The sequence below is a fragment of the Topomyia yanbarensis genome, chromosome 2, assembly GCF_030247195.1.
Source record: "Topomyia yanbarensis strain Yona2022 chromosome 2, ASM3024719v1, whole genome shotgun sequence".
NCBI lineage: Eukaryota > Metazoa > Arthropoda > Insecta > Diptera > Culicidae > Topomyia > Topomyia yanbarensis.
In genome coordinates, this window is record NC_080671.1 from 187,985,154 (window position 1) to 188,006,903 (window position 21,750).

The following is a 21,750-nucleotide window of genomic DNA, read 5'->3' on the forward strand; positions in this document are numbered from 1 at the left end:
TCTCAGTGTAGGAATGCAATGTTTTGTTATGTTCTTGTAACGCTGCTGCTGTACCATTGTAATCAGGTGTGACACTTGAGATGGGCTTTCACATTCAGCAATAACAATAACTTTTTATTTAGACCAGCACCAGATGAAAAATGAGTGAATCAAAAAATAAATTAATGAAATGTAAATTAAATAAGTCTATCAAACCATTAAAATACAAAAGCTAGAAAATTAATTTAACCCATTATAACCCAGCTATGTTAAAACTTTTGGTAATTTATAAACTACTTCGTGAGCTCTCATATTATGCCGAATTACGTATGGGAAAAATAAAATAACCACTTTGGACCGTTTCGTTGCGAAAAAAACTAACGTATGAAATTTCATACGCTGGGCTGATAGGGTATCAAAAAATCATTACAGAGAAAATTCGGCTAAAATCTTTATACTCAGCATAAAATCGAATAATATCTTCAACCTTGCGAGATCATTCATTTAGCAGCTTTTTTGAATGATTTTAACACTACTCTCCTCTCTCGTGCCGTTTCGTCTCATGATTGGTTCGTTGCATCAAACCATCTTTCCCTCAAACTTAGTAATTATTTTAAGAAAAAGAACATTTTCTTACGAGAATTTACATAAAAAATATTCCGGGTAGAACCAGGTATGATTTGCTACGTATTAAGCATTTGTTAGCCTTAAATGTACTGATTCAACTTTAAAATCAGCGAGAAAATTGTAAATCTCCTCCTAATCCTAAAGAGGAAATAATTTTGCCTTGGGAAAAAAGATATCGGTTCAGCCTAGCGTATGAAATTTCATACGTTGAACTACCAGCAGAATGTTTGCAATTGTTTCACCAATTTCTTCCATTTTTTCGCACTGAGCCACATCTTTCACATCTCTTATGGCCATTCGTTCACAATCCGAAACAAGAACTAGTGATTTAGAAGAGAAAATTAATAATATGTATTGTTCACATTTTGGTTTGAATTTTATCCAACTTTGACATTCGAAAACACAATGGAATTTAATAAAAAATGATTATTGAGCATACACATTATAAACTATAGGGTATTAATTAACATTCACAGAAGACCAGAAGTTTGAAAACGGCTTTATTGTATAACAAGTATGATCCAGAAATGTGTTGTTTTTGCGTATGAAATTTCATACGCTAGGACATAATGGGTTAAAAAAATAAATAGTTGAATATCACAAAACGTACAAGCTGTCACATCAAAACCCCATGTTTCTTTTGAAGGTATTAGCGGTTGCGAAGTCGTATGTCGAGTAACTGATTCCTTATACCACAGGTAGGTAGAATGCACGCTAACCGTGCTACAAATCAAGTGAAAACTTTGTTAAATTAGTTCTCGTCATGTCATGTAACGCTATTGTAGTTTTGAAAGCTTTCCCGCAGTAGTAGACGGGATCCGGAAAGAAACTTTGTATGTGTCGTGTAGAAGAGCAATGACATTATATCAAAAATAATTTACTAATTTGCTTGCTTACTTACCTCTGACCTTTTCGAGTTATGTTGCTAATCTAGAACGAAACGCTCACCTGGCGACCATTAGCAAACAAGTTGTTTTCAGCATGGTTCAGAATCGTTCCACGAAAGAAGGCTATTCAAGATTTCTATTAATACTATTTCGTTCGAAAGAAATGAGAACGCAGTTCATTGGGGGTTGCAATTACAAACTATTTTTATTTGGAGTTTGCGAAATTGGAAAACTTTTATTTTTGTTTGTTTGTTGTTGGGTTATTTCGATGCTGTTGCTTCGTTCTGTGAGGTTTTCTCGTATAGACAGAGTTACAATTGATGCACAAAGAAAAGTTTGCTGCAGATACCGCTGCTCGGCGTTGATGTTTTTCATTTATAGCACGGTATTGATTTATTTAAAAAAAAACAGCGAGTGCTTAGAGGCAGCCATGACTAATCGGCAAGGAACAACTTTCGATTGGATAACTTTCACTTTCGATAAAGTGCTGTTTGTGTTCGACGAAATCGATAAAACTATAGCCCAATCCAAGTAGATAATATGTTCATTATACTGTTTCCTACAACTTTAAATTGTTAACATTCCGACAACGTTCGCCCCTTAAAGAGTAAGTGTGCATTTAATAAAACAAGAGGAAGCTTAAATTTAGATACTGTAGTTTGTTATCTAAAACTTGAAATTTTATTGATTGAATAGACACAACCAAAAATGGCTTGACCCTAGACTCGATTTGAATTGTTAAACTGAAGAAACACCTAGAAAGGTTTCTGTACATTTGTAAATGCGACGCGCTACCGTTAAAGATAAGCCATGTCTACAGTCTTTTAGAGAGTATCAGTTCAAAAATTGGTAACATCTTTAACAATAGCGATATCACAACAGAATTAATAATAAAATAAAGAACATGGGTCATCCTTAACAGGAAGAACTTGAAACTATTCCGAAAGTGGGTCGGAGATCAGTTCCCTCAGTATCACGATACGTGATTTACAAACGATACTATTCATTACGTACTAACTAGTGAACCTATGAACTAGTATTTAGTAACCGACACTGCTATCCAATTAGCTGTTTTATACATGTGGCTTTGTTTGTAACCTTCGTTCGTTTACTTTTAAACTGTTAAACAACCAAACCAATAAACACAGGACGTAAACGTTATTTCTTAACCGTTGCGCACATCTCTTGGTTCATGGTTTTAACGAGAACGATAGCTTGGGCCGTGAGTTGTTCTTGCCCAAAATCATTTTTTGTTCTTCTTTAACGCGCTTTTCTTGCTCTTTGCGCATCTTTTGACGCTCTTCGTCCATTTTTCTTTGCTCTTCTATTATCGCCAATCGGTCTTCAGCCTGCAAATAAAATTAAAATATTATAGGATTGATAACTTTGAATTGAAAATAAAATAAAAAAATTGGCATAATGATCGCTTACATATTATGTCGTGCGTCGAACCCAGCCACTAGTTCATAATAATGGCATCAATAGAGCAGCGATAGAATGATCTGTTCGCAGGGGATTGGATACAAGTTCTTAGTTGCACATAAGTTGAAGTAACCGTCGACCGCAGAGTTGCATGCGGAATAGTAATCATCTGGATGGTCTTAAGACATTTTAAAAGTTTAATGAATTTTTCTCTTTTGGGACGGGAGTCACATTATCTTTTCTCAATTCAGGGGACCAGGACCAACAAACGGTACCTTTTCGCAAGGTCTAGTGAAGGAAATAGCAAAAATCTGAATTCGTTTTTGATTCATTTTTTTCTGTAGAGAAGCAATTGTCAAGAAGGCAACCAAAAATATCAAAGCAACCAAAGAGATAAGAAGTTCCGAGTATGTGCGAAAAAGTATGTAGCAAACTACTTCAGAAAAACCAATTGTATCATGGCCTTCAAACGGAAGAAATCCCAAACGAATTGAAGGAACAAATCGTCAACGTGGCTACGAGAATCATCAAATTGAAAAACGGGGCCCCGACAAACACTCTGTTACTGCTTATGTCTTCCGATGGAAATAATTTTCCTTGGTCTTGTGACAGTTTATATTCGGAAACTTTGACATAGAGTAAAACGGACAAGCGAGTGTATTGACCGTTTGATTGCGAGCTTATTTAGCATGCAGATTCACAAGACTGCTCATGTATCAAAAAATGAATTAAGTTTGAATAATGTAATGAGTTGATGTCAAAGCCGCTAAATGTTGTTCCAAAGACGTTGGAGTCAGTGGTGTGGTCTTTTGCTCTGTGCCGACAGCCACAGGAAAATGGTAACAGACCCCGATGATGATTATAATGACGATGATGGTGGTATGCTCGATACAAAGAGTCGGTCACAGGAATGATGCGAAATGCGTAAAAGATTGTGACGATGGTATACTTGAAACTGTTCCGAGCATCAAACAATGTTGACATGGAGCATGATGAAATGGGCTCATGGTGATGTTTGGTTTTTGAAAGCACTGATGTGAGAAAAACGGTTTGATATACAACTCTTCGTTTGTAAAATCCCGAAAAATCAATTCATAATCCGACATTTTATGAACTCACTAAAGTAACGAAAAGTGAGAGATGGGCTATACAAGCATGCTTGTTTGTTGCACATTACTATTGTTATTTTGTTTTCATTTTGTCTGAATTGAAACAATAGTAAACGGTTTTTAAGTATAGCTGTTGCATCTAACGTTATATTATATTTTTTGAGTGAATGTGGTATTTGGGTTAATGACATTCGGGTAAATGACTTCGGGTAAATGAATCGAAGAAAAAATTCAAATGGAGCTGAAGGTACAAGAGACGCATTCTGATATGCTAAATCGGGACAACGACCCTATTTGCGACACCAGAGATTGAAACGATTTAGACAGGGAGAGTGGAAATGCCAACTTGCTGTCCATAAAATTTCGTGGATAAAGGGCGGGCTCTTCTCCTCACCTATTGGGAATAGTCTACAATTCTTTACGGTTGACTCATGAGATCTAAACATTGGAAGGCGATTCTTAACCATCCCCGTGGACCGTATAAGCGAAGTGAATACTCTCGAGTAAGCAAATTGCCCAAAGGACCTTTCTCCTTTTTGGCCCTTCATACAGTGTTTAGCTGAGTATGATCAATGGGCAAAGATTGAACAAGTAGTAATGTAAGAGCAGGCCAATGCAATAAAACGGTTGTTTTGCTACAATAGATCATTAAATTTCATCCCGATCCGACTTCCGGTTCCGAAGTTACGAGTTGCGCGTGCGGTTACAAAGCAAATTCCGATTCGAATCGATCCGATGAAAGCAAAAAAGGTCAACAATTCGCTTAAATGGCAGTCGTTCACACCACGTTTTAAAAATTGTCTTAATTACTGGAAACAACGAACGGATCAGCTCTCTGTTTGCTGGGGAGAGTTGAAAACAGTCGCATAGAATGTCGATCACCATTGTTAGTAAAAACTTATTTTGAGCTGCACCTGTCTTGATTGTGTCAATAACCCTATTACGATGTGTTAGTTGTGGAAAATGTTTATTGTATCTTATCCCAGAGAACCCCGGAGGATTGACCTGTTTCTCTATTTTTTTATTATACGAGCATGTTTGTGTTACTTCGTTCTTCGAGGTATTTCCCGATTTCGGTAACGATTTAGGAGAGTTCGTACGTTTGCGCTTCCGTGTGTGTGTGTTAACCATCCTATCTCCCATTAGCTGGTAGTGATTTACAGAAAAAAAGATTTTTGCATGTATTTAAATATATTCATGCAAATAACTTGGTTCATGGATTTAGGAAGACTTTGCGATGACTCTTTTCGTGTACAGTGCCAGACATGTTCCGAGGTCATCGTTCCATCAACCAGCCCCGCCTTAATGTAATGTTTGTATCAATTGGATTTTGACATTACAGTACATTTTTGTCTTACTTTCCGGAAGGAAGAAATCGACGCGTATTTAGTGTATTGAAATATATACATAGATGTAATGCAATGATCATTAGAGTGACAAGAAAAAATGACCCCTATCGGCCCACCCCTGAGTCGATTCCTAGTCCCACCAGGAGTATTTGCTCCAAATTTGAAGTAAATCGGACAGGTCTAGCTTCCGGACCAACGTCCTTCAAGTTTGTATGAGATTTTTCGACAATTTACATGGAAAAAACCCACTAGCTCGTATTTTCGCCGCTAGATGGCACTATATGCATCGTATTATCACTGTAAGTGAAAATAAGAAAGATAATTTAATTGTCTACAACTTTATAGAAGACTGCTAATCAATCCGGCTTTGTTGAAAGTAGTTATTAAACTTTTAACGAAGTGATGTCTGAGTCAGTTATGTATGGGGCCTAGCAGTGCATAGTTGCGTATCAGTACGCGATTCCCACGAACTAAACAATTTCGTGAAATAATGATTTGGTTTAGCTCAATAGCGTGTTCAGAAGAATTATAGGACGAATTTCGCGCCAACTCGAACTGAAAAAAATTGTCGATTTGCAAAAAAAAACCATTTTTAATATGGATGAAATTTTGTTGCAAGATAGGTAATTATGTTCCCTAGTTACCGTCAAAAATTCAAGTTGGGCACTTTTAAGGAAAAAAAGTTATTTGAAAAAAACTTTTCCTTGTCCAAACTGATTTTTTTTCAGTGTATTTTTATCGAAAACTAAACCAATGAAAGTCATAATCATCTCAGAATTCATTTTCCCAGCTGCTAGTTGCCTGATACATGTAAAAAGTATCAGTAACGAATTCGGTATATATTCATAACAAACTTGAAAGAAGACTGGAAGATTGGAGGATCGGAAGACTGGATAACAAGAAGACTGGAAGACTTGAAGACTGCAGTTCATTTTTTCCTTTCCTTTTTTAAGACAAATGTAATATATAAAAATAAATAAATAATTACGTTAATATCAATACATAATGTTGTGGTGGTTATTTCTGTCTCTGATTCTTCTTCAGCACTAAACAAGAAAATAAAAAACTAATAATGGAGTATTTGTTTAACGACACAAACTCTTTTCAATGGGATTCTTGATTAAGGGGTTACATACCTTTTAATGATAAAAATGTCAAGAAAGTTTAAATTAAATCAAACTTATAATATTTTGGTAGCACATTTTTCAGTAAAATAAAGAATCATAAGTTTATAAAAGTAAATTGATAATTGGCGAAGTTATGACTTTTTCCCCTAAACCCTTTTTTATTTAAAAGGTTTGCGGTGATCACGATTGGAGACCAATAGATCATCTTAAAACCCACAATTCAAAAAATTCCATTAGTATATGAGCATTCTTCGTACCTTAACGATAAGTTGAATAAATAATAATTTTTCCTGCATTCGAGAACGTAAAAATCGCTGTTTTAAGCTTAAAAATTGTATTAAAAAATTCCTATCCATAAAAAAGGAATCGTTAAAGTACGAGAAAAATTTATTATGATCAATTGAAAAAAAAAAAAAATACGAAAATTGATTGAGTAGTTTTTCGGCAATCGTGATCTCGGAAAAACCATTTTTAGTAAAACGACACTTCGAGATAATCGAATTTCAAATTGCCACTGCTCTTGGTAGACGAAGCGCGTTTGGTAGCGCTGTAACTTTCGATCTATTTCTCGGATCTTTATAAAAATTTGGGAAAACATTCTCAAGGAGTTTTTCAGATAAAGTAATAAAAAATCGATTTCATGAAAAATGAAAAAGTAGTAAAATAAAAATATGCATAGCTGCTAAATTAGACAATATTTTCTCACAGACTGAGTTTTATTGGATTCTGAGATGATTATGATTTTCATTGGTTTAGTTTTCGATAAAAATACACTGAAAAAAAAATTCAGTTTAGACAAGGAAAAGTTTTTTTCAAATAACTATTTTTCTTTAAAAGTGGTCAATTTGAATTTTTGACGGTAGGTAGGTAACAAAATTATCTATCTTGGAACAAAATTTCATCCAAATCAAAAATTGGGTTTTTTGTAAATCGACTTTAAATTTTTGAAATCGATTTTTTTCAGTGTAGGAGACAATGAAGAATTTTTTCAATATTTTCATTCGAAAATTTGACTAATATTGTGAAAACCACTCCTACAACATTTTTTGTAAGATTTACCATTTTTAAACTATAGCCATTTGAAAAAAAGTGGCAAAAAATGTTTGGCCCTTTTCAAAAGACAGGCTAGATAATTTCTGGAAAAACAAAATATGTAAAGTGGCTTTTTGTGACAAAGTCCTTCATGTACAGAATCATTAGAATCTGAGAGGGTGCTGCCAACTCTGAATACGATTTGGGGCGAAATTCGTCATAGTAAATAATACGAGTGATGTTTTGGTTAAAACATTTTAGTTTCACATGTTACCGCATAGCGGGCACCAACACAAACTTTTCAACGGAAAGAGTTAGAAATTAGGTGTCTTCTACAAAGTGGTAGAACAGGAATTTTTCAGTAATTCTTCCGAACATTCCAATAGTCTATCTCTCTTCTATGAAATGTTAGTGCTGGCGCCCTATATGCGGTCACAGGTGGAACTAATGTTCTAACCAAAACATAACTCGTATCATGTACTACAATTCTTCTGAACATACTATTCAGCTAAATCTAATCATTATTCCATAAAAATGTTTAGTTTGTTAGAACCTAGTACTGATACACTACCATGCACTGCTAGGCCCCATGCAAAACTGACTCAGACATCACTTCGTTAAAAGTTTAATAACTTTTCCTATTGGAGTCGGATCGCTTTGCAGTCTTCAACAATGTTGTAGATAATAAAATTATCTTCTTAAGTTTCACTTTTAGTGATAATCTGATGTATACAGTGCCACCTAGCGGCGAAAATGTGAGCAAGAGGGTTTTCTCCATGTAAATTGTCGAAAAATCCCATACAAACTTCAAGCACGTTGGTCCGGTAGCTAGACTTGTTCGATTTGGCTCAAATTTGGAGCAGACACTCCTGGTGGGACTAGGAATTGACTCAGGAGTGGGGCGATGGGGGTCATTTTTTTCTGTCACTCTAATGCGCATGGTTTTAGATTTTCTATCGATGTACTGAATACCATCATATATTGTTCACTCTAGATAATTCTATGCATTGTTGAGTCTTCGCACATCATCAATAATCCTAGAATGTGGTTCTTATGTAGAGTAAGGTGGCGCAAAAGTGCGCACCTAACAGTTTTCGCAAAAAAACTATTGGTAGAAAAGCACTAGAAAATCGGCATGATTATAAATTAATACTCTCATCACACATCTTCAAAACGTAATACTAGATATCTCTTGGTTTTGCTTGAAATCCGAGAAATAATTATTTTCTTATGAATTCTCAAATGCGCACTTTTGCCCCATGGTCGAGGCAAGAGTGCGCATAACACGGGGCAAAAATGCGTACTGATTAAAAAGCCGATTTATTACCGCCCATAAATTAAACTAATCAATTTTAGGATATTCATCCCCTCTTACCCTTCCTTCATAACTAAAAAGTACTCCTCCCTCTACCTCGGTTGATGTTGTTCAGTTTTCTATTATGTTGAAAAAACTTGGATGTGTTATCTTTTAGACAATGTCGTTCATGATCAAACTGTCACCCCTCGCAACATCATTATTTGTTATAGTTGGGTGGATCACTACAAGAATTCTTGCGAATATGCTATTTATATTGGAAATACATCTTTTTTTACCTATTCATAGTTTTTTTTGCTTATTTTTTAATTACTCTGAGCTTTCGGCACACTATATTTTCCCTTGGAACCAATTATGCTGATGCTTTTTATTCCTAAACCACTCATATCAGTCGTAATTTGACCGGTGAGTTTGCAGTTATTGAAGATGCTGGTCCCTTCTTTAAATCATGGAAGAATTAGTTCAATTTTTATACAAAAAGCTTCATTCGCGTCTTTTTATTGGGACGGATATGCTATGCGCACTTTTACCCCACCGCCAGTTTTTTAGCTTATTAAATTGTTACGAAAATTGCTGAATTTTTTTCATCAAATCAAATATATCCCGCAAAGAACCATATATTGAAGATTTTTAGGGTATTGTAGTTTTATAGATCCTGATTTATTCAAACAGCCAATTTTTGATTCCCAAAATTTTAAAAATTACATCAAAGCAGCGAAAAATGGTCCTTCCCCCTTAATTTCAAGCCACTATATTCAAACCTTTCATGCTTATATGTGCGATTAGTTGACTTAATGATATACTAAATCCATACAGAGTTGCCAGGTTGTAGCGCTTGTGCTTCTAAAAGTCCTATGAGCACTTTTACCCCACCTTACTCTAATCTGTTGCAGTTTTCTTCCCCTCTGATTATTTGTTCGGGACGTTTGCGCTTTCGTATAGTATAACTCCCTAGTTGACTTGCTGAATCCTCCTCACTAATATCTGACATACCTGTAACACGTTGTACTGGTTATTATTTTCAATTGACACTGTCTTCTGCATCTCAGCAAATGACTTTTTACTAGAGTTCAGAACACGTTTTCTACACGCTGTTTAGCAAGCTGATATAATTGGCAATCTGAATTATCAGCATGTGTGGTGCTACAATGTATACACTTGTCTTCACTTAAATGGCATGTTGATTAAGGATGACCTTGACCACATTTCCCAAATTTCTCCTTATTCGAGCAAAATTTCTCAGTATGGTTATATTGTTTGCATCTATTACAGCACATAATTGTTGGTAGGTGCAACCTAACCGGTAGTAGAACAGGCTCAATTTCCACGTTACGCGGATAGATGCTGAGGTTTTGTAGCTCTTTTGTCCTTCAACAATAAATACGTCGTGTAGTCGACGACTAGCTAAAATGGGTACGGATTTCAAAGCCTTATTCCGCCATTTTCCTTTTCCTAACTTGATTAATTCTTCTAGGTCAAGGTCGCTATTCGCAATAACCCGATTGTATAACATTCCCCCGAAAACCATTCCCCAGAAAAAACGCCGAAACTTTTCCCCCAGAAACACATATTTCAGAATGTACTAAATTCCAGAAAACTGATTCCTAGAAAGTACCAAAGTCCAGAAAGCTTTCACCCAGAAAGAACCAGAACCCAGAAAACTGTTCCGCAGAAAGTACCAAAACCCAGAAAATTATTTTGCCGAAAATTTCGTTAAATTTAGATCATGTGTACTTAAATACTTGTTATAAATTCGCTATACATAAGAGGCGTTTCGGCGACATATCATTTTCAAAACAATTTAAGCACATTTTCAGCCATTGAATTTTTTTTTCGATTTTTTGAAAATTCTAGTAATGTAACCCCTTAATAACTCGATATTTTCAACAAAAGAATACTTAGCATAGATCACTAACAACGTTTTCTAACTTAAAAATACTTCATTGATTGCATAGTTTCAATTTAATAAAAATGTTGCATGTGGCCAGTTTTTAGAAGAAATTAAACATTTTTTTGGTAATAAACTGTTAGGGAATGAATAGATTTTAATTATTTTTTTTTTATTACAAAGATACGTGTTTTGGTTTTCAAATTTCACTTGAAGACGAAAAAAAGCGCGTTTTTCCGAAAGTGGTGTTTTTAGTTATCGAGTCTCCTTTCAATATTTGATTTAATCGTTCAGAAACCATACCGTTATGTTGGGCCGAGAACGATTTGCAAAATTTTATTCAAAAAATGTCGTAATAATTGGATTTTTTTACAAATCGTTACATAACATAAAAAACAATTAAAGAACTCGGGAAAATATGGCCAATGTAGCTATGATTGTAGGGTATTTCAACCTTTTGGTTGCAGATTACCCAATTAGCCAAAACTTTACTTAAGCGGGACCCATGAAATTTAAACATCAATGTCACCATTGACCTTTCAAGGTCGCAGAGATTTTTGTTTTCGTCGTTTAAAGTTAAATTGAAAAGCCGAAACATGTATCTTCAAAATAAAAAAAAATCAGAATCTATTCAGTACTTCAGTAGATCTTTCGCGATTTATTCCCGAAAAAACACCTCAATTTTAGGCCTCGAGAGTAGAGGACCCCCTTGAAATTTCGACGGTAAATGATGCAAAAAACATCGAAGAATGGTATAAAAAATCTCCAGCTATTCCATAGTGTGCTGGAAAGAATGAATCAACGTTTGAGAAAACCGGTCAGACGAGTGGATAACAAGTTTCATTCCGAGGGCTATTTGGCATACATATTCAAAGAGCTGCCCATTTTTAAAAGAAGGAGTCGACTCCTATGTTCGAATAAACCGGGCATACGAGTTGATCACAGGTCATGCCCTTATTGATTCATCTGCTACATAAATTGCCATCCACGGGACAATCGGAACATTGAGCATTGAACGAACACATGCGCCTTCCAGATAAATCTGAATCCAACTACAAAAGCTCTAAAACTGATAAAAACCATAGCAGTTAATAGCAATATTACAATTAATCCGCCGATTATATTGACAGATTTTGAAACCGATGAGCTAAACGCCATCGCAAAAATTGTTCCCAATTCTGTGCGATATTGTTGCTTTTTTCACCTAACGAAAAATTGGTGGAAGCGGATCCAAAAATTGGGATTATCTGGAATTTATTTGAAAAGCGTACAAATGCAAATCTCTTTCAGACAAACCCAGGCCTTGGACTTTTTGAAGCCTCAAGATGTGCCTGAAGGCTTCGGTATTGCTCGTGCTTTAGCTCCGGATCAAATGGCCCCGTACTTCGATTACATCCCAAAAAAATCCGTTTTGGGGAAGCGAAGGGTTGGGAAATACTGCGCACAGGCACAGATTTTCCCCTGAATTATGGACCATACGATACAACACCCTCAATGACATACCCAGAACCTCAAACGCAATAGAAGGTTATCACAACAAATGAAATGCCCTCTTAAAAGGTAGCAGTGCTCTTAAATTTAATGCGGTTGTGAAAGCATTCAAAGAGGAAGAGCAGTCCACGTCGGCGGAATCCATGCGATATCTGCAAGGAGATATGATAAACCGGCGTCGCTGTAAAAAACATACAGGAGGGACAAAAAATTAAAAGAAGTTTTAATTGCCGACCAGGAAGATGGTACAACATTAAAAGATACCATTTTATCAATAGCTCTTATATTACAAAACCAAAACTGAATATTAATACTAATAAATAAGTCATCTTCAGTTAAAATACCTCAATTTCTGGGAAATGGTTTTTTTCTGGGGTATGAACTACTGGGTATTTGTTCATTCTGGGTAACGGTTTTCTGGGCAAAAATACTTTCTGGGAAAAGGTTTTATGGTAATTGGTACTTTCGACGGAATGGTATTTTGGAGAATGGTTCTTTCTGGGGAAACAACTTCGGTGTTTAGTTTCTGGGGAATGGTTTTCGGGGGAAAGTCGTTCAACCCAATAACCCCATCAATTATAACAGGATCTGGGAAGGCGGGTCCTACAGTATCGCCTACAATTTGCTGCCGTGTACCGTAACTGTCATAGAACGAATGGTCAACAGATGGCTCGTTACCCTGCTGAATCCGAAGACCGTCTTGACCGTCGTCAATTAGCTTTCCGCAAAGATCTTGATACCGGCGTTCATCTCGGTTCTTTCCAGAAAATAGAGGGGCAGGTCGTCGCTGGTGGAATGCATACGAACCTCGCCGCTTTTGACTTGTACTATGCCTATATTGTTTGCGCCATATTATTAGACAACCGGGTCAATCTTGGACAGTTTCTTCAACCTACTCAACCGTGGCTTTCGTGTAGGTGCCGGTGGCAGCCAGAATTTACGGTGGCTGTGACCTCGCTTCGTATCAGCATACAGTATGTGTTTGCCTAAATTCTCATCTGTAAATATCTGTGCTGATTATATCATACTACTCGTTGTTAATGGATCCATTAACTAGTACAACAATTTAGTTATAGGTTTTGTGCTCTTCCCGCGAAAAGATGGTTTTAAACAATTTTCTCCTTAATAGAGAAAAAATAGTTTTTATCAAAATTGTTCTCCACTAAGGAGAAATTTAGCATTGTGAATCTTGCATTGGCCTGCTAAACCAAACCAAATGTTTCGATTTCATTAGTTATTATCAGCCTTGAATGAGCTTTTTTTCTTGTGGGACATCACGCTTGACTAGGGGTTTGCTCAGGAACACAAATTGTGTCTCCGTTTTTTGGGGCTAGCGTCAATCTGGTGCTAGCTTAGTGCTAACTAACTAAATTCTATAAGCAACTAAGTTAGTGTCGGATTCTGATAAGACGAAAAATCCAAAACTAATTTAGCACAAAAAAAAATTTAAGGGTTGTGTACAAGACACGACCACGATGACATTAAAAATGCAGCCAGTTTTATGAGCAAGCAATATTATCCGTGGCCAAATTAAAATCTTAATGCCATCGACTGTTTCAGAACTACACACAGGCATGCTTTTCTTCACTAGAGATAATTGTTGAATTTTTAAATTAAAATTGATAATCTGTAGTTTGACAAATTCAAGTTTTAAAAAAGTTTTATTCAAATCCCCGAAATGTGCACATAAATTAATGATGCTCACAAACAAAACCTTACATCTATCTTTAAATACCTGCTATCAAATTAAATGTTCGCAAGCACGATAGAAAAATAACTGGTCATAAATCAAATTATTCGTAAACGAAGAAAGTTTAACATATGCATCTTTATATATTCGGTGGTTTAATTAACATTAACTCTGAAATGTTCTATATGTGGGGTCCATTGATGGAATCCTGAAAAGGACTATTTGTGGGATCCACAAACACGCGTGCTATGGAATGAAAAGTACTAAACTAACTAAGGGCTTTTGGTTTAACAAAAATAACATGCAGAATGGAACAATTAGTCAGCTGCAAAAAAGGTTTGCCATCTTTTCTAGCCGCACGCTACTTACATCAGATAAATATTTCGAAATGAAAAGAAACAACCTTTCCCTTCAGCATCTAATATGAAATACTGATAGCTTGAAACGTGACATTGGCTTTTATCATTTTCGCACTGATGATGGAGGGACTTCCTTCATGCAGAATAACGAAAAAATATTTGCGGATTTTTCACATCCTCCAATTTCTATAATATTGCAGGGGAAAATGTACTTTTGCATATAAAATATTTAAAATAATCCATAAAGAATTGAAAAACGATCCATAAAAAAGTTGTCCATGTTCCATAAAACAAAACTGAAAATCCATAAAACAGTGTGAATGATCCATAAAAAGGGGTGATTTGATCCATAGATTATGGAAAATTGACGGCGAAATTAGGTTATCGCAGTCATTATCAGGAATTTTTCAAATTTGTTCATCTTTGTTGGTTATAGCTCTGAAAAGGGCTTTTAATTTACAAAAATAGCATGCGAAATGGAACAATCAGTCTGCCGCAACTACGGTTTGCCGTCTGTTCCAGCCGCGCGCTACTTACAACGGATAAATAATTAAAATTGGAAAGAAACAAACAACCTTCCCCTTCAGCAGATAATTTGAAATACTGATAGTTTGAAACGTGACATCGGCTTTTATCACTTTCGCATTGTTGATTGGCGATTTGCGGCAAAACCAAAATTAGTCATGCGACACCTATGATTCAGCTCATGAACTGGCAAAGTGATACAATTTGCTTTTTTTCACCCGTAAGTGAGTCGTAGCTTACAACAAAATCTTCATTATCTTCTCGGAAAAAGCTAACCACTGCCAAAATATGAATGAAACGAGTAAGAAATTTAGTTTTATTTGCAATTATTCTGAAAGTACAGCCATTTGCAACTATTTGACTCATACATTTCTTCGAAATGTAATCGGGGTATTATTGTGATTATAAAAAACCGTTCCATAAATAAAGTTCCAACTCGAAACCGAGACCCAATCAGCACCAATGTCAAACTCCTTTATATTTTGAACTACGTAGGAGATTCAGTGAAGACTATCGGAGAGAAGGATCGGCTGTGCATGATACAAAGCTGACACTTTCCTATTAGCCGGATATATTCTTTCCTCGCGTGATCTGGAGAGTTTCATGAATTTACACCATCTCATGAAGGTTTAGCTTAACTTAGGACGAACGGGAAATGCTGTTGCGGCGGCTACGGTGCTCAACAAATTACATTTCGAAACAGCGCGCATATAGCTCTGCGAATAATATTAGAAACCACTATGTTTTACACTCTTTTCGCAAGATGTTTACTCATCATCTGATAAAATGATGATTTTCCTCCATTTTCATAAACAATTATCAACAAATTGATCGGTAATTTGGTGTTTAAAAGTCATTTTTTACCAATGTTTACAGAAAATATATGCACTATGACAGAACAGAATAAAATCAGCAACACTTTCCTTCCAGCGCTATCTGCGAGCGGTTTCAACGTAGAATCGCCAATAGAAGGACTGCCTTCATGCAGAATAACGAAAAAAATATTTGCGGATTCTTTTTAGTACGGCTTTCGCTAGTTAGCAGTGTTGCCACATCCTCCAATTTTCTGAAACATTGCAGAATTTTGGATTATGTTTCCGAAAGATTATATTTAATAAATCACAGGTTTTCACCAATTTCAGCCTGGAAATGTACTTTAAGTAGCTTAAATTTAATTTAAACAAATGGCAGATTGTTGCAAATTTCAGATTGTCGATATACGCGCAAGCTACAAATAACGAATATAAAGTGCGCAATTGGATTATCGCTGTCAATGATTGGAAATATTCCAATTTGTTCTTTATTGTTATAGCCTTTAAAAGGACTTTTAATTTAACAATAATAACATGCAGAATGGAACAATTATTCAGCTTTAACTGAGGTTTGCCAATTCTTCCAGCCGCGCGCTATTTACATCGGATCACCTCCAGCGGTAGCAGTGATCAAATGCAGCACTCATCGCAGCGCATTGTCAACATGCATGACTGCTACTGCTGTTCTTTACGGCCCGACGTTCGAAGGGAGAATGAAGTCGCTCAAGGAATGACAATGACAGTCGAGGATGACGTCATTCATAGAAGCGTAGTGTGCTGGGTGCTCCAATCTGTCGTACGAGTCGCTATAGGCACGATGTTACTTGTCTGGCAAAACAGCAACAACTGATTCAAACAGGCACGCGGCACATTTATTTATAACTTTTCGTGCTCGTTTGAATCACTAAGCTGCTCCCTATCGACGGCGCTGCCGGGGATAGTTTGACGGATGTATGGGAATTTTCACATTTTCGAGATCTGTTCATTTTTGCTTGTTTTTCAATAGCGTGCTATTGAAATACAAAAACACTATAGCAAAAAAACATAATTTCAGTTAATTCCGAACTGTTTGGTGATAACCAGACGGAAATCCGTTCATAAATAAGAAAGTTATTAGCGTTCAAAATAGTGACGCAAAAACGTGACATCGTTTGATTTTAGATTTTAGAATGACACCCTGCCCCAGATAGTGCAGTAAGACATTTTCAATGTCAAAATAAGTTGCAAGTAGCTGTTAGCGACATTGGAAGAAGGGTAATTTCGGTAGGTTTCCGGAGTTGCATCAGCAAATGTGTCACCGCACACTGTCGCCATATCATCACGTGGCAACTGGTAAATCAATAAATTTCAACCACTTCGTGGTAACACCAAAAATACTCGGTTTAACGGTTGACAGAAGACTCCTTTTCCTTTCACATTCGTCAGCAGTTTTCTGTACCAGATATAAACGGAATACTCCACTCTACATCATCCAAGCTATAATTCTGAGTCGCTCGTTCTATGGCATGGAGCTCACATGCCGAAAGCTCGGAGGCTTGATCAACACCCTTGCTCCTCTCTACCATCGATCATCTCTGTGGGGAACTAACTAACTAATCCACACCCAAATCTTGATATCAATCTCTCCAGTTTGGGGCGGACGCGACGCATCAAATCTTACTAGGGTGTAGAGGTAGGAGTCAGACTCCTCGGTCCTGGTCTGTTTGATTCTGGGTTACAGTTAGATCCGGGGAACGCCGATCGAAGTGCGTCTCTCGGCCAAATCTTTTTTTTTATTTCGATTATAGAGGTTTTAACCTTAAGGTCATTCGCCTCTTCGGGTTAGAAAAATCTCTTATGAAAAATTTCTAACCCTATGTGCGGGGTCGGGACTCGAACCCAGGTGCGCTGCGTACAAGGCAACATCGGCCAAATCTCTCGCATATACCTTAGCACAAAGGAAACCAAAACAGGACATAGTTAGAACATTTTACTATTGGCGATCTTCAATATTCTTCTAATCGTTTTGATTCTAAACCTGTTATATCCACACAATTAAAGGTTTCATTGATAAATTGACCAAGCCGAGCAGAAGGTGCTCTCTAGGCCGCATGCTAGGCCTACTAAAGTCACTCATCGTCTCCTTAAACCTTAACACAGAGAAAAATAACCAATCATCAATCGGATCCGGACAGATTACACAAACAATTAGCTATTCCAAAAGACATCCCGAAAAAAGAGTGCAAATCACGGCTTAAATAGATCGACCAGGGAAATCAGTCAGATATCCTTTGTTTGCTGAATGTTAATCATTATGCCAAATAGAAGAAATCGATACCTAATGAAAAAGATAACAGATTAAAAAAAACTTACCAATTTTCGTTGGGCTTCCTCGATCTTCCGATTGTTTTCGGCGATAATGTTTTCGAGCTCCTGACGCTTTTTTAGCTCTTCCTCCTGAGGGAGAGAAAACAGTCTATCAGTATTGACGCGAGGCCATTAGCAGCAGACGCATTCTGCCGACGACGACTTATGGTTTACGGTGGAACCAGGGTTCCAAAAACTGATATTTGCTCTTACGGTCGTACAAAGCTGGAGTGCGTCTGCAGTAGAGAAATAATGGAAAGTCTCGTGATTTCAGAATGATTGGTTGTTTGTTATCGTTTCACTGTGTGAGTTTGCAACCAGATTAGAGCCGGTTCAGGACTGGCGATGGACAGATGAGAAAAAAGTTCGGCCTCACTAACGTTCGACTTCGATATGACCAAAAGATCAATTAAATGTTTCATAAGCACAGTTGAGTAAATTCAGGTTGAAAGCACTACATTAAAAGTCATGAAACGGAATACGCTTTGAACTGAATTTGTAAAGCCATAATTACACAGAAAAAAAACTTCTCCACGCACACACACTGCTCCTGTCTGGGAGGGTTTCCTGTGATCCGTTGAGGTGCTTCCGGATGGCTTCGTCTGGCACACTTCTCTTGTCCGGTGTTCAATTGTCCACATCCTTCTTCGTTTCTTCGCTCAGTTTCGTTTGTGACTTGGACAGATGCAAATTTGTGTGCGTGTTGAATCGCGATAGTAAATGTTACGCATCAACCATTTGTCTACTATGCATATCTGTTAGGTTTTTGTTCGGCGCAAAGTACAACTTGATTGAAAATACCTGAAAAGCGTTGGCTATAAGAAGGAAAAAAGAAGGTCGAAAGATTCCAGTGACCGTGAGCTCCGGATGCGAATATATATCGATATAAACGCTTAGAGACAACACAGCTTCTTCGGCACCACACGAATCAATCCTTCCAAACGACTAGCGTTCGATGACTGAATTATTATGCTTGGTCATGTGTATTTGAAATTCAAATATGCATTAAGTTTTAGAAATGGTAAATTGTGCCTGTGGTGGCTGACACCCAAACATATTCAACTACTTTAAAATTACTACATAATGAATTATTTTCCAGCAATGAACCATCAACCACAGCAATTGAGTTAGAAACCGAAAGGGGAGTCGAGAACATTGAACGACATATGGTCGGTATTAAGTCAGACCGGACTAAGTGACATTGTATTGATTTCAAAAAAACGAGTTCAAAGTTTGAATCGCGGCATTCTTTACGTTATAATTCGAAATTATGTTTTGCCATAATTCTTGATTATTTTAAAATATTTCAAATCTGTCAAAAGTCGAGCATAACTGAAGAAATTCTTTATCCAGTGCAATCATTATCTCATTTAAGATTTTGCGACTTAGTACGGTCTGACTTAATATGCAAAACGACGTGTAAATTCAAGTAAGCGGAACTGGAAGCATTTTCTTAGTCACTGGCTACAATGTATTAAGTTGAATTAAGAATTTTACATGATTGAGGATCAACAAATAACGCCACCCCATTTCAAGATGGGGTGTTTTAACAATTACTAATAAAAAGAACAAATTCTCGTGAAGCATTATAGCTAATCTTTGAATTTTCTTTAAAATGCTGTAGTGTTATTAGTGGTTTACTGTTCATTGAAGAAAAATTCGAAATAAATTTACTAAGTGATAATGTAAAAAATTGTCTAAGTCCACTCAGTATTGTGGATTTTTTTCAAATAAATCACAACCGCACTGTGAATATCACAGCCCATAAAAAATGGTTTCGAACTAATATCGAATTCATTTCGCTGCATACCCGGCCACAAAAAGGACCGACTGATGCGGGAAATTTCCCCGGGCAGCCAGACAGGCACATAACTCCTGAAGCAAGTTCTTACCTCGCGCCGTCGTTCTTCTTCGCGGGCTTGCTCGCGTCGTTTCTCGAGCTCGAGCATCATCTCCTGCTCCATCTGTTTCTTGGCAGCTTCGACGCGTCGCTGTACCTCTGTTTCAATCTCGTCCTTGCGCTTTTCCAGCTCTTCCTCAACACGCTTCTTTACCAGCAACTCAATTCGCTTGGCCGCCTCCTCCTCGATCATCTAGAACAATTAGTCAACCATAAATAAATAATATCGAATTATGAACCTTCTTCCTTGTTCAACTACCTTTTGTTCGGCCTCTTTCTGTCGTCGCTGTCGCTCCATTTCGGCTAGCCGTTCGACCTCTGTCAGTTTGCGAGTCTTGGAGCTTTTCTTCCTGTGGTGTTGGCGTTCATCGCTACTACTGTCGGACGATTCGGACAACGAGCGCTTCCTACAATTGTGACAAACCCCCAGAATGGGATTTTGGAGACAGGAGAATAATAAGGCAAGCATTAGATCGTTAGAAATTAACACACAAAGTTACAAGTTCCATCCAACAATTGATCGTCCATGATTCGGTCGCAATAAGTTAAATCATGAAACCGAAAAGAAAAGCCAACAGAGCATTCGAGTTTTTTTGTTTTGGTACTGCCGTTCAACCGTCAGCTCTTCTACTGGTCGCGAGTAATCTTCTTTCTTCATCAGCAGTCGCATACCTAACCTCAAATAATTCTATGTTGAAAAAAGAAGTGGTTTCAAGGCTACCTACTCTCGTTATCGGCCGTGCAAGACGCAGTTTCTTCGTATCTTCTAGCACTTCCATTGGAGGGGACGCCTGCTCCTGCAAAAATGGGACATTCGTTCGCAAAGGGAACGCGAAAACGCCTCCCTTTTGCCTTCTCACAACAATCAGTCTAAATTTTAAATAATACACAATTTTCAAGTGAGAAACTTATAGTTGAAAACATTCTATTCAGCATTCATCATATTTTTCAAACAAAAATTTAACTTGGTTAGAATATTCGTAACATTTTTAGTCATCGCAAGCAGGCAGAAAATGCCTATTTTTACCTTGATTTAGAGCTCCGTTCCTTGTATTTGTCGTAATTACGATGGGATTCGTGTTTGCTGTGGGAGGACGACCGGGATTTGCTCCTTTTCCTATGTTTGCTCTTATGTTTTTTTGGAGTCCTACTGCGAGAACGGGAGCGACCCATCGTAAGCACTAGTTTCTTTACAGTTTTACACTGAATTTGATATCAAGTAATAAATTTTCACTGTTTTATCACTAAAAAATGCACTTTTGACTTGATCAAGCTTGAAGATGGTGAAAAATTGATTTTGACAGTTTGACGTTTTTATGTAATGGCCGAAAAAATGGGTTGCACTCTCGCGCCGAATTATTGTTGCCATAATAAAAAAAATTATTATCGGGGTGGCCAGATTGATTTCCTTAATATCGAAACCTACCAGCAAAGAAATTTCAGACCATCCAGAATAAAAATAAAGAAAATAAATCCAGAATAAAAATAAGATAAAAATCGGAAGTTTTCGGTAGGAATAAGAAAATTGTAGAAAGAGAATTGTGGATACAAAACAACGATTTTGTCAACTTATGCCTTATATGACAATATGTTCAATACAGTTGTGCGTTTGGATTCGCTTTTACCCAGTTAAATCCATTCCGAACCCTAATAAATATGTAATGATTTAAGAGCCCAACCAACTTGTTCAGGGTATCACCCAATCAATATGTGGAATCGTTGCACTGTATGGGTTAAAGTTCCCTCCAAGAACGTTTGGTTTCAAAATCGTCCAATGAAGGACGTTCGTTGGACCAATTTGGACAACGTCCAAATAACGGATGGATTCTCCGACGAGTTCTGCATTACGTCATGGTCGCAATATGACAAAAATAACATAACCTTTTATAATT

General features: G+C 36.9%; 1 protein-coding gene across 3 annotated transcripts; it reads right to left on the reverse strand.

The window, feature by feature from the left end:
• Positions 1 to 1,672: 1,672 nt before the first annotated feature.
• Positions 1,673 to 21,171, reverse strand: LOC131682454 (UPF0430 protein CG31712). Of its 3 annotated transcripts, none has more exons than XM_058963929.1 (5): positions 20,886 to 21,171; positions 20,118 to 20,265; positions 19,851 to 20,051; positions 17,965 to 18,048; positions 1,673 to 2,842 (listed from the first exon to the last, which is right to left on the reverse strand). In XM_058963929.1, the coding sequence occupies exons 1-5, from the start codon at positions 21,029 to 21,031 to the stop codon at positions 2,684 to 2,686; spliced, it is 738 nt and encodes a 245-aa protein (XP_058819912.1). In that variant the 5' UTR covers positions 21,032 to 21,171; the 3' UTR covers positions 1,673 to 2,683. The 3 variants fall into 3 exon arrangements, with proteins under 3 accessions (XP_058819912.1, XP_058819913.1, XP_058819914.1); XM_058963930.1 differs by having other exon boundaries at positions 20,118 to 20,783; positions 20,886 to 21,021; XM_058963931.1 differs by having other exon boundaries at positions 20,118 to 20,655; positions 20,886 to 21,016.
• Positions 21,172 to 21,750: the final 579 nt, after the last annotated feature.

Excerpts from the sequence above, each read along its gene's own strand:
- LOC131682454 (XM_058963929.1), bottom strand. The coding sequence starts at position 21,031 with ATGGGTCGCTCCCGTTCTCGCAGTAGGACTCCAAAAAAACATAAGAGC. Across the intron at positions 20,052-20,117 it reads AGAAAGAGGCCGAACAAAAG|ATGATCGAGGAGGAGGCGGC; the intron begins GTAGTTGAACAA and ends TAATTGTTCTAG. Across the intron at positions 2,843-17,964 it reads AGGAAGCCCAACGAAAATTG|GCTGAAGACCGATTGGCGAT; the intron begins GTAAGTTTTTTT and ends TTTTATTTGCAG.